Consider the following 13,252-nt stretch of genomic DNA (forward strand, 5'->3'; position numbering starts at 1 on the left):
TTGATCCCAGATGCTGGGGTGGTGGGGTGGTGAGGGGATGTGCCCTTGCAAAAATTGGACACCTTTTTAAAAAGCAATATGGAATCTTTGGATCAGACTATTTAATGGGGAAAATTGAAGTTTTGTGCCTTTGTCCTTATAGAGGAAATATGTAGACTGATACTCAAATGTTGTAGATGAGGTAAGAATCACATGCCATGACTCTTAACTATCTCTGATCTGAGACTCAGCTTGCTAGTTGATCAGTACTTTCCTTTTCTGAATGACCTTTTATTTTTGCACTTACTGCAAGCAAAATAAAAGGCCAGGTCCGTTTGCATCCTATCTTTATATGCTGACAGTACCTAAATTAATACAGTCATATATGTTTGCATGCTGTAATGCGCTACCCGTGTTACCCAAAATGGTGGGAGTCTGACCCTTTTAGAGTGGGGAATCAACAAGAACAAAATCTTGGCTTAGCAAAAGGTTGAGCAAGCTCAAGAACTTTGTTGCCTATTTATACCTAGATCAGTTTTTGCAAGAAATCCGCAGGAGAGCAAACTAAAGTTTAGCAGATTTATTTAGGAATAGTAGGGTTACACAAGCACACAATAATCAAAGCAGCAGAACACATCGTCCTAGGATATAAGCAGTGTTGAGAGGATAGGTTAGGAATAGCAGAGGAACTAAGGGAATTCTTAGGGGTAGTGCTGGACCAGATCCTGAAGTGGCTTTGGGTTTGTGAAATAGAGTCCAGTGTCTTCACTGGGCTTTAAGGAAGCAAGGTGAGAAAGCGGATGTCACACAACAACTGCATCCCAAAGCAGGCTCAGACGTACTGGGTGGAACAGTGTAGCCAGATATGTAGTCTAGCACACTGAACGCTGAATGTTGGCTGAGGGCAAAGACAGCTTAATCTTCCTGGACAAATAAGAGTCTTGCCTTTCCAGAGAGAGACGTAAAACTTAAGTGGTGAGTCATTAATATAATGGTTTGAGTACTTAGCCTATTGGGTTAAGCTGTGGCTTTTGGGCTTTTAAACCGGAATAAACTGAACTCCATGGGGAGTTCAGGGCTGTGGTCCAGTTGTGGGCACAGCCCTGCAATGCGCCCCCCAAGTTACTATAGGGAATGGTGCCCAGGGCTCTACCCCCCTAGTTACCCCAGTGCTAGCACTTGCAGAAGTTCAGGAGAAACTGCAGAGTTTACTTGGCAGTAGATCTGCTTTTAGATTGGGCTGCAAGAATGGAAACCCAAGATGCCTGAGCCCTGCCTTTAGGTTGACCAATAATATCCATGCACATTCTGACTAACCCTTTTCTATCTGTCTTTGTTTTGTCAAAGGGCCAGATGGCCACGTGACCAGGTATGGACTGGAATGGCTGCTGAGGAACAGCTACGAGGGGCAGAAGCAGCAGGTCATGCAGCCCCGCATCCTCTGGAATGCACAGATCTACCAGGATGCTGAGGTGCCCTCTGTGGACTGCCAGAGTTTCTTGGAAACCAACGAGGGCCTGAAGGAATTTTTGCAGAACTTTCTCCTCTATGGCATTGCCTTTGTGGAAAATGTGCCCCCAACCAAAGAAGACACAGAGATCTTAGCGGAGCGGATCAGCTTGATCAGGTACCCACCTGCTGTCTTGGTTGGGCATGCTTTATCTTTATTTGAAAAAGACTAAAATATTCATTTTGTGAAAGCATTTCTACACCATATTATCAAAGGCTTTCACCACCAGAATCAACTGTTGTGGGTTTTCTGTCCTGTGTGGCCATGGTCTGGTAGTTTTTGCTCCTAACATTTTGCTCACATCTGTGACTGGCATCTTCAGTGGCATGTGTTATACATTCTATGATATGGGACTTTGAAGATGCTAGCCACAGATACAGGTGAAACATTAGGAGCAAAAACTACCACCCCACAGTCACACAGGCTGGAACACCCACAACAGCCATTTGTACTCCACTTACCTCCCTTGTTGGGAACTCAAAGCAGCTCATAATATTACTCTCATCTCCTATAGTTTATCCACTCATCAGCAATCCTGTGTGCTGGTGTATCTAGAGAGGGACAGGAGGGGTATCGAGCACCAGGCGCCATTTCTGGGGGGTGGATTTTGTGGCCACTCCCCAGGTGGGAACTCAACATTTCGGAGTGCAATTGGAGGCTGGTGAGCAGAGCTCAGAATGAAGCTGCCAGCTCTCAGTCCCCCTAGCTTTATACTGTTGGTCCCATCCCTCAAGCTCCACCTGACCAAAGACGGAGCTTGGGGAGCAGGGCCAATAGTACAAAGCTATAGTCCAGAGCAGCCAACTTCAATCATAGCATGGTTGAGGCCAGGCTTGGATCCCAGCCAGGCTTGAACAACTCCCACTACTCCAACCTCCATGAGGAGAGGGGGCAGGTTGAGCCAGTCTGCGCCGTTTGCACTCTCCACTTGGAGATTGTGAACAGGGCTAGCCCTGCTTGCTCTCCCCCCGCCCCAAATACGGAGGCCTGGTGTCGGGCTGGCTCCACACCCAACTTCTGTGAAGAGAGGGGTGGAGCAAGCAGGGTGAGCCCCATCTGCAGTGTCCATATGGAGATTGCGGGCTTGCTGGCCCTCAACTGTGACCCGCTCAGTGGGCGTGGGGTGGGGTGCAGCTGTGTGGGAGAGGGCATAGAGTGCCCAGGATTGCCTCAGGCGCCATTTTGGGTAGATACGCCCCCGACCCTCTGAAGTAGATTAGACAGAGAGAAAGAGACTGGACCAATGGTCCCCCAGTAGACTTTGAACTGGGATTCAACCCTGTGTCTCCCAGATTCTGGTCCAGCAGCTCTAACCACTACAAAACGCTGCATGGGGCTAAAACATTACTACAAACTTTTTGTACCACCTCCCAAGAGTTTTTAGAAAGTCGATAGGGCGTTTGCCAAATAAGACTTCTGGTTGACTACTGGAAATCTGATTGGCTGTGAAGACTTTTTAAAACGTTGTCTTGGCCGCAGCTACCACCACAACACAAGAACCTGTACTGTGTTACTAAAGTTAAGCTGTGGCAGCCATTTTGTGACAGGTTCTGCCTCCTTGGGCAGCCATTTTGTAGCAAGCATTTAGCTGCTGCGCCCACCATGCCGTATCAGAATTCTAAATGTGTCCACAGGCTCAGGTTGGGCACCCCAAAATGGGAAGGGCGGTCTAGAAATTTAAGAAATAATAATAATTAGATAGTGAAGGTAGGTTGCCATTGCACAAACTTGGGAAAAGATATTTTTTAAAACATGAAACATCTGAAGGGTCTTTCCTGAAAGCAGCCAGAGCAGCGCGAACAACCAGGAGTGAGTGTTGATAGTTCCATGGGAATGTCAACTCAATGCATGGCAGCTGTGAAAAAGGCAAACTCTATGCTGGGGATAATTAGGAAAGGAGTTGATAATAAAACTGCAAAGATTGTCATGCCCTTATATAAAGCAGTGGTGCGACCGCACTTGGAGTACTGTGTTCAGTTCTGGTCGCCACATCTCAGAAAGGATATCGAAGAGATAGAAAAAGTGCAGAGACGGGCAACGAGGATGATTGAAGGATTGGAGAGGCTGCAGCGTTTGGGACTCTTTAGTTTGGAGAGGAGACGTCTGAGGGGGGATATGATTGAAGTCTATAAAATTATGCATGGGGTAGAAAATGTAGACAGAGAGAAATTTTTCTCTCTTTCTCACAATACTAGAACCAGGGGGCATTCATTGAAAATGCTGGGGGGAAGAATTAGGACTAATAAAAGGAAACACTTCTTCTCGCAACGTGTGATTGGTGTTTGGAATATGCTGCCACAGGAGGTGGTTATGGCCACTAACCTGGGTAGCTTTAAAAAGGGATTGGACAGATTTATGCAGGAGCAGCAGCAGCAGAAGGTCATTGCTTTCACATCCTGCATGTGAGCTCCCAAAGGCACCTGGTGGGCCACTGCAAGTAGCAGAGTGCTGGACTAGATGGACTCTGGTCTGATCCAGCAGGCTCTTTCTTATGTTCTTATGTTCTTAAGTGTTTTCAATCAGGCTGGGAATGTTTTAATGTTCAACTGGCTTTAAGATTTCCTGTTTTGACTGAAAGATCAGGAGGGCAGTCTTGGTCCTGAGGGACCGGAAGTTCAAAACAACACTCTGGGCTCCATCGGGACAGTGCAAAGCAACATTTTCCTTATGAGTTAAAATGAAATTGCTGGGCTGACCTTGGCTTACCCTTGAGGATTAGGAAGAAAGGGCTTGGCACCAGTTTCTTGCCCTCTCCCTCCCACTCTATCCCCAGCCCGGAGACAGAAGGGCACACATAGATTCTGGGAAGCCTCTCTGGCCTGGGAACTTCGAAGCCTTAGAACTTGGGGCTGGATAATCTTTCCTGTCACTCCTTCCCACACTTGGTTTGTTAAGGCCTGGTTTATTTCCCCTTTGCCCCCAGCTCTGTTTTTCTCTTTGGCTTCTGTCCAACCCATCCCATTATTTCAGTAAAATATTTTTACTCTTGCAAGATTGCCATCAAATTACAGGATGAAACTCAGTGTTTTTAACACCAGAAGAGCGGGGCCAAGCTGTGACTGGGAGGCTTGAAGTTATTGTCAAAAAGCAGACCTGTTGAGAAAGCCAGTATGGTATAGTGGATAAAAGCAGGTGGACTCTAATGTGGAGAACCAGGTTTGATTCCCCACTCCTCCACATGAGCAGCAGACTCTAATCTGGTGAACTGGATTTGTTTCCCTGCTCCTACACATGAAGCCTGCTGCATGATCTTGGGCTAGAACTCGCTCAACCCCATTTGCCTCCCAAGATGTCTGTTGTGGGGAGAGGAAGGAATTTGTAAGCCCCTTTGAGTTGGCAACCTCAGTTGGACTGTCACCCAATTAAAAACAATTCTATGGAATTAAACATAGTTAATTAAATCTGCACAGGAATAAAATGATACTACTGTGGGGGAGAATCACTTTTGCTTGGCTTTAGCCAATCCACACTCAGGTTGGAGCAGCCTCCATCCTAGAAGAGGCATTTCTTCCCATGCAAGAGAAGAAATGGAATCCCCCTGGAGAACATGGCGGGCACACTTTTTAATTTCTATAAATTTCATCCAATGATTAAGAAGAAGAAGAGTTTGGATTTATATCCCCCCTTTCTCTCCTGCAGGAGACTCAAAGGGGCTGACAATCTCCTTGACCTTCCCCCCTCACAACAAACACCCTGTGAGGTAGGTGGGGCTGAGAGAGCTCAGAAGAGCTGTGACTAGCCCAAGGTCACCCAGCTGGCATGTGTGGGAGAGTACAGGCTAATCTGAATTCCCCAGATAAGCCTCCACAGCCCAGACGGCAGAGCTGGGAATCAAACCTGGTTCCTCCAGATTAGATACATGAGCTCTTAACCTCCTTAACAACTTCTAATTGACTTGACACCTTCTCTGAGTAATCAAAGTAGCAGATTTCTTTTTTCACCAGTTAGCCTAACCAGCTAATCAGCTCACAATGAGCATAAGGAGAGCCCTTCTAAATTGGGCCAGTGGTCCATCTAGTCCAGCATCCTGTTCCATACAGTTACCAAAAATTGCCTGGGGCGGGGCGGGGGGAGCAAACAGGACATAGAAGCCCAGTCTCTTCCTTGATGTTGTCTCTTAGCACTGGATTTCTGTCTGGATCTGGCCTTAGTAACACTGCTAGGATTAGCTCTGTATATTTTGCAGCTCTGCTTCTGAGTAAACACACAGAAGGCTAGACTATGCAGGTACTTCCAAGGTACTTGCCGTTTGAACACTCACACTGATGGTCATCACAGGTATACTTAGTGGCCTGGCCCCTCAGATGTTGCTCTGAATCTACCCAGAGAGCCCTTTATTTACCCCAGGAATGTCCAACTCTTGTGCTTCAGATGTTCATGGACTACAATTCCCATCAGCCCCTGCTGACATGGCCAATGGCGGGAGGAGGGAATTGATGGGAATTGTAGTCCATGAATATCTGAGGCACCAGAGTTGGACACCCCTGGTTTACCCAATAACAGCGGGAGGGGTTGTGCTGGGTGCCACAGATGCTGCTGGCAAAGGGGGCTTTGACTCTGTAAAGTTCATTCCTCCCCCCCCCCAAACCCCCCCCCCCCACAATCTTGTTGGTCCCTAAGGTGCTGCTGGATTCAAATCCAGCCATATAACTGCTGCTTTCTGACTCCTTTTCTAGGGAGACGATCTATGGCAGGATGTGGTATTTCACCTCCGACTTCTCCCGGGGAGACACGGCCTACACTAAGCTGGCTTTGGACCGCCACACGGACACCACCTACTTCCAGGAGCCCTGCGGGTGCGTGTGCTGATCGCGTCTGCTCTGGTCGGAGCGTATTGTGAAAAGTTAGCCGCAAATGGTGAACATGGTATTTAAATCACATGTTTGTCATGTTTTCCAAAACAAAACATGCTTGAAGCAGCTTGCAAACAATATCACAGGAATGTATGATGATGCCGTGTCGAAATACCCTAAAACTTAAGAGTGGTTTTTTTTACATTTTTCAAAAGGTCAGGTAAGCAAAGTAGAAATGAAGTGCTATATCAGTGGTGGCGAACCTATGGCACGGGTGCCAGAGCTGGCACTCAGAGCCCTCTCTGTGGGCACGCGCAAACAGAGTTTGTCATGTGGCGGGAAGTCGCACCCCTCCACACACACAAGCTGGCCTGGGCTGTTGGGCTTGATTATTAGCATTAAACCTAAGACCTAGTTTTGGGAAAGCAGTGTAGGTATCCCTGTTAAGCGCTGTTAAACCCCACTGATTTTCACACAAAGAACTAAAGCACGATCTTTTATCTGGGAGTAAGCTCGGTTGCTGTCAATGGGGCTTGCTTGAGTAAACCCTCCTAGGGTTGTGATTCACCCGTTGGAAGAGTTGCACAGTTGCTTCAAAGTAAAGCCACCGACTACCACCAAGCTTACTCCCGAGTATCGTGCGCCTTGGAGCCAACCGTTTTTTCTAAACTAAAACCTCAGTATTCAGGTTAAATTGCTGTGTTGGGACTTTGCGATAAATAAGTGGGTTTTGGGTTGCAATTTGGGCACTCGGTCTCGAAAAGGTTCACCATCACTGTGCTATATTGTTGTTATAGCTGTTGCTTGTCATAGATAACTTAACAACATACATTTTAGTTGACTTGTGAGTTGATTCTGTCTCCAAAAATTTGCATGTGAGGTAATACAGAAGCCCTGAAGTGAAAAAGAAGGATTTCAGCAGACCTCTTTGTAAAAGGCGTATAACTTGTGGCTGAAGTGAAAAATACCTTATTCGGGACATTACAGTTTCATTGGCTTCTGAAATTTCAATCAAACATTATGGTCAAATGGGCCTTTATTTTATTTATTGCAATTACTTAAATCCTGTCCTTTTGCTTATATATTTCAAACAAACAAACAATCCAGAAGGCAGCTAGCAGAATGTAAACTATACAAAAACACAGTGTCAACTGCAGACCCAAAAAGCAATTATTTGTTCATACCTGCCAAAAAATCCACAAATCAACTATGCGACCAACGAAGCATCAATCAAGCGTTTTCTGTTGTCTTTAGGATTTTGTATGTCACAAGCTTTTAAAATAACTTTTAACTGAAGTACACTAAAACACATACCCTATATACTCATGTATAAGCCGACCCGTGTATAAGCCGTGGCACCTAATTTTACCACCAAAAACTGGGAAAACGTGTTGATTCGTGTATAAGCCTAGGGTGGTAACTCCAAAGCAGGTGGGGGCAGGGAAGAGCCGGGGCGCCCGCTCCCCACCGGATCGCTCCCACCCCCTGCCGCCTCCTGGATCCCCACAACAGCCTTGGCTCCCCTTGGATCCCCTTCGCTGCTCTGGCATTTCCTTGCTTGCAAGCAAGGAAACCCAAAAAGCAGACGACTGCAACCTTTGGAGCATTGCCCTTTTAAGAGAATGATAGAGACACCCTGCCCGAGCGGCAGTTTCCCTGGAGCCAAGCCTTCAGAGCTGGCAGGGGAAAGGAAAAGACAAGTGGGTGAGTGAGGGGAATGATGGGCGGCGGTGGCGGCAGCAGCAGGGGTGGGTGGGTGTCTCGCGTATTTGCCAAGGAGGGCTTTTTTGGCACGAAAACTGTGCTGAAAAAGTCGGCTTATATGCAAGTATATACGATAGTCCTTGAACATGATACAGCTATTCTTGGCCTTCCACCTTGGATTTTTTCTCCCCTAGAGAGACTTGTGATTTTGAATTCTCTGCCTCATGAGCACTGTTCCATGATCTTCTCCAAAATCAATGTTTTTAAGACTCGGAAATAGTTTTATAATGATATCCCAGCAGGCTTGGAATTAACATAGGTTACTGAACTGCAGGTTCTTTTTGCTGTACTGCAGACCTCTGTAGTGTACTGATGCCCAGTTTTTAACCTTATATAATATGGTTAAAAAAATTCTGCCTCTGTCACTGTTAATGAGGGCAGGGCAGGGTGGTTCCTGATGTTTTTCTGAAAGCCAGATTGAGACAGAACTTTAGTGACTTATTCTGTTATCACTGACAGGTTAGACCTATGGTAGCGAACCTTTGGCACTCCAGATGTTATGGACTACAATTCCCATCAGCCCCTGCCAGCATGGCCAATTGGTCCATGGTCCATAACATCTGGAGTGCCAAAGGTTCGCCACCACTGGGTTAGACCAACAGACCATCTAACCAATCAGGGTTCCTATTGCAGAAGCATAGAATGTTAGAATCATTTTCTCATCTTTCACTTCCCTTCACAGTTTCAGTCTCTTCTGAGTTCCTAACAGTTAACCAACCAGTTTCCTCCTTGCCTCTCCGCAGCATCCAGGTGTTCCACTGTCTCCGGCATGAAGGGACAGGTGGTCGGACGCTGCTGGTGGATGGCTTCTACGCGGCAGAGCAAGTGCTGCAGCAAGCCCCTGACGACTTCCAGCTCCTCACCAGGGTGCCGCTGAAACACGAGTACATCGAGAACATCGGGGGTTGCCATAACCACATGATCGGGGTTGGGCCCGTCTTGAATGTTTATCCTTGGAACAACGAGCTGTACCTGATCAGGTGAAGCAGCTGCCATCATTCCAAGCTGTTGGGGTTGTGCTGAAGCAGGAACGGCCAACTGGTTCTCCAGGTCTGGCTCCCTTAGCTGTTGTCCCTGGTCCCTGCAGTCCTATCACATTTGATCTCGAAATCCATCAGCATAAATCACTGACGGCTGCAGATCTTTCCAGCCCACCTTTCCCTTAGCTCTCCAGCAGCTGTTTCCAACCCAGGGAAGATGTGTTCCTGGGAGTTGGGAAACTCTGTGGAATTAGAGCCACAGGACAAGAGACTGCAGCCAGGAGAGGGGAGGGGCAAAACTGCTCCCTCTGCCTCTTGCATGGGCAGAACTGTCCTGATGGAAGGGCAGAAGGATGCCAATTTGCCCAATTTCTGATTGCCCAATGTCTGATGCTGCTGCTGTCTATTCTGTACAAGTCCAGCAATCACAGGTATTAACTTACCCAGGATCAAAAATGTCTGCCAGGGAGAGGAGAGAGCTGAGAAGATCAAGGATCCTTTCTCTGGATCCAACCCAACATGTAGGAAAATATTTGACCTCATTTCCAAGAACAAGGAAAATGTGTTCAAGCTTTAATCAATAGGGGGGACTGTCACATCTCGCTCCTTCTCGTGCATTTTGTTCATAGTACATCATTCCTAGAAGAAGAAGAAGAATCTAAAATGGGGAAAGGTCTGGAATCCACGCCCTACGAGGAGATACTTAGGGAGCTGGGGATGTTTAGTTTGGTGAAGAGAAGGTTAAGAGGTGACATGATAGCCATGTTTAGATATTTGAAGGGATGTCATGTTGGTGAGCCAGAGACTAGGACCAGGAGTAATGAGTTCAAGGTGAAGGAAAAGAGATTCCACCTAAACATCAGGAGGAACTTCCTGACTGTAAGGGCTGTTTGACAGTGGAATGCACTACCTCAGAGTGTGGTGGAGGTTTTAAAGAGAGGCTGGATGGCCATCTGACAGGAGTGCTTCCTGCATGCCAGGGGGTTGGACTTGATGTCCCCTGGGATCTCTTCCAACTCTATGATTCTACAAGAAGTAGTATCTACAAAGCCCCAGACAAAAATTATTTATACACTGCTATGTAGCCTTTTGCGCAAGACAGGGCATGACACTGACACTGCCCCCTTCTTTTTCCACATACGTATTTCAATTGATCTCCTGCTGATCTCTCAGCAAGCAGAGTTAGTGTGTAACGAAAGCCTGACATCCCATGAGCAATTAGGAAGTCTGCGTTAAGTTTTAACTAGCTTAATCCTTCCCAAGAAGTATTGGGGCAGCAAAGAGTTGACTCTCCACCAGGAGTCGCTATTTCTCTTTGCTAGCAAAAACAAGGATGTTAGAAGAGTTCAGATCTATATCCTGTTTTTCTTTTCTGTAAGGAGTCTCAGAGTGGCTTACAAACTGCTTCCCTTCTCTTCCCCACAACAGACACCTTGAGAGGTAGGTGAGGCTGAGACAGTTCTGACGGAACTGTGACTAGCCCAAGGTTACCCAGCAGGCTTCATGTGGAGGAGCAGGGGAACAAACCAGATAAGAGTCCACGGCTCAAGGGGAGGAGTAGGGAATCAAACCCAGTGCTCCAGATTAGAGTCCGCCTCTCTTAACCACTACCCACACTGTATTTTGTATTTAGTGCTCAGACTGTGCACGGGGGCTGATGGGAATCGTAGTCCATGAACATCTGGAAGCCCAGTGTTGGACACCCCAAATTCCTCCTTGCAGAAGCCCTGCCACCAAAATGGATTCTTATGCTGATCCATTCTCCAGTGTTTGCCCTGCTCTCTATGACGATAAGGACCCTGGGTAGTTCTGTTCCCCACGTTAATGCCCTTGGAGGGCACCTATGGCACTTGGTGTGGGCTTTAATACAAGCAGCTGTGCTTTTTTTCCTCTACTTCAACTTGCTGACAGGTACAACAACTATGACCGAGCTGTGATAAACACCGTGCCTTACGACACCGTGCATCGCTGGTATGCCGCACACCGTACTCTCACCGCCGAACTGAGAAGGCCAGAGAATGAGCTCTGGGTTAAATTGAAACCTGGCAAGGTAGTGTCCCAGTCAGTGAGATGACGTGTGGCATTGATGGGTATTGTTGCGACAAGGAAGGGGTGGGCGGTGTTAAATGGATTTCCTCCTGGTTTTCATCTGACAGCTTTTTGAGAACAACGATTCCGAAAGATCAAAATCCTGGAGGGTGAGGTGCTTAAAGGAGGGACTGGCAGTTTCAGATGGAGAGTGTATCATAGCAATTTTAAATCTCAAATGCTCCTATTTGCAGTGAGGCAAGCACGGTGTGGTGGTTCAGAGCAGCGGGCTCTAATCTGGAGCACCTGGTTCGAATCTCCGCTCCGCCACGTGAAGCCGGCTGGGTGACTTTGGGCCAGTCACAGTTCTCTCCGAACTCTCTCAACCCACACAGAGGCAGGCAATGGCAAACCACCTCCCAACCTCTCTTGCCTTGAAAATCCTGCGGGGCCACCATAGGTTAGCTATGACTCAGCATCACTTTCCCCACCGTGTTGGCGTTGCTATTGTTTGATGTTAGGGGTCAGCACAAAAGAACTAGCTGGTCCGGGCAAGTCAGGGCCAGGGAAAACACGACAGCATCTCAGAGAGGAATGCAAGGTCTCCAGAGAGAGGCTGCATTTAGACTGCAAGATACTATCAATCAATAGATTCAGCCCATGTTTTAATACATTACTAGTTTATTGAAATGTTTTCTTGTATTATTATGTTTTACATTCTATAAGTTGCCCCGAGCCAGACTCCGGTTGGGAATGGGCGGGGTATACATCCAATAAAGAAGAGGAGTTTGGATTTATATCCCACATTTCTCTCCTGTAAGGAGACTCAAGGTGGCTTACAATTTCCTTGCCTTCCTCTCCCCTCAACAGACACCTGGTGAGATAGGTGGGGCTGAGAGAGTTCCAAAGAACTGTGACTAGCCCAAGGTCACCCAGCAGGAATGCAGGAGTGCGGAAACACACCAGATAAGCCTCTGCCACTCCGGTGGAGGAGTGGGAAATCAAACCCAGTTTGGTTAGATTTGATTAGAATCCACCTGCTCTTAACCACTACACCATTCTAGAGCAACTAGCAAATGCAAGGAAGAACCCACTGATGCACAACCAAGCAGGGCCCCTTTTTTTACTATTTGCTGCTCCAGCCACCCCCTCTAGCCTTTCACCAAAAACCAGATAGCCAATCCTTTTGAGCAGAGACAGCTGAGCCACTCAGCATTCTTAACTAGACCTTTGGAGAGGGACCTGTTAGTTGACGGAGGGCTCGCGGCCAGTGGTGGGATCCAAAAATTTTAGTAACAGGTTCCCATGGTGGTGGGATTCAAACTGTGGCGTAGCGCCAATGGGGCTGGGCGGGGCACAACCGGGGCGTGGCTGGGCATTCCGGGGGCGGGACTGTGGCAAGGACGTAGCTGCTGCGCTGGTCTTTGGGCGGGAAATGAATGCACGCAGGCGCAAGCTGCCATGCACGCCGGTGCACCTCCTGCTAGACTGCTTCAAGTTCTGCGTGCTACTGCTGAGAGGAGGGACGTAACTAAGGCAAAAATCACGTGGCCAAATCACCAATTAGTAACCCCCTCTCGGCACACACAAATAATTAGTAACCTACACTCGGGAACCTGTGAGAACCTGCTGGATCCCACCTCTGCTCACGGCTCACTCTGCCGCTTCCTAGCATCTTCACTTTCAAAAAGATCCTGGGAACAGCATCGTGTGAGAGGCTACTGCCTCAGTGAGGCCTTGGAGCACAAATCAGAGTAAACCGTGCCAGATAGGGTGGACCAGTGATCTCTCTCGGTATAAAGCAGCTTCACCGATTGGCTCCCTGTGCTGGGTGACCCAGCTGTACCCACACAGCCTTGTGCAGCACTGACCACTGAGTGACTATAAAAGTCATTTGTTCTTGTTTCAGCCCCATAATTCAGGAGGGGCAGGGAATCTGTCACCTGTGTCATTACCCAAAAGCCACCTATCCTTGTTCTGTCTGTGGGCATTTTTGGAATTTTAAGAAGGAATGATCATTAGTGTTGGGATGTGAAAATGGTCTCGTATATCTCGATCTCGTCAGATCTCAGACGCTAAGCTGGGTTGGTATTTGGAAGGGAGACTTCTAAGGAAGACTCTGCAGAGGAAGGCAGTGGCAAACCACCTCTGCTCAATCGCTTGCCTTGAACACTCTGCCACAGGTTGCTATCAGCCAG

General features: G+C 47.6%; 1 protein-coding gene across 7 annotated transcripts in view; it reads left to right on the forward strand.

The window, feature by feature from the left end:
* Nucleotides 1-13,252, forward strand: part of TMLHE (trimethyllysine hydroxylase, epsilon) — a 36,069-nt gene that overhangs the window by 18,955 nt on the left and 3,862 nt on the right. For all 7 annotated transcript variants that reach the window (XM_048515037.1, XM_048515042.1, XM_048515038.1 and 4 more), the window contains 4 exons: nucleotides 1,327-1,606; nucleotides 6,166-6,285; nucleotides 8,790-9,026; nucleotides 10,938-11,076. In XM_048515037.1, the coding sequence (XP_048370994.1) occupies nucleotides 1,327-1,606; nucleotides 6,166-6,285; nucleotides 8,790-9,026; nucleotides 10,938-11,076 (776 nt within the window). The remainder of the gene's footprint in view (nucleotides 1-1,326; nucleotides 1,607-6,165; nucleotides 6,286-8,789; nucleotides 9,027-10,937; nucleotides 11,077-13,252) is intronic.

Source organism: Sphaerodactylus townsendi, linkage group LG13 (genome assembly GCF_021028975.2).
Source record: "Sphaerodactylus townsendi isolate TG3544 linkage group LG13, MPM_Stown_v2.3, whole genome shotgun sequence".
Classification (NCBI taxonomy): domain Eukaryota; kingdom Metazoa; phylum Chordata; class Lepidosauria; order Squamata; family Sphaerodactylidae; genus Sphaerodactylus; species Sphaerodactylus townsendi.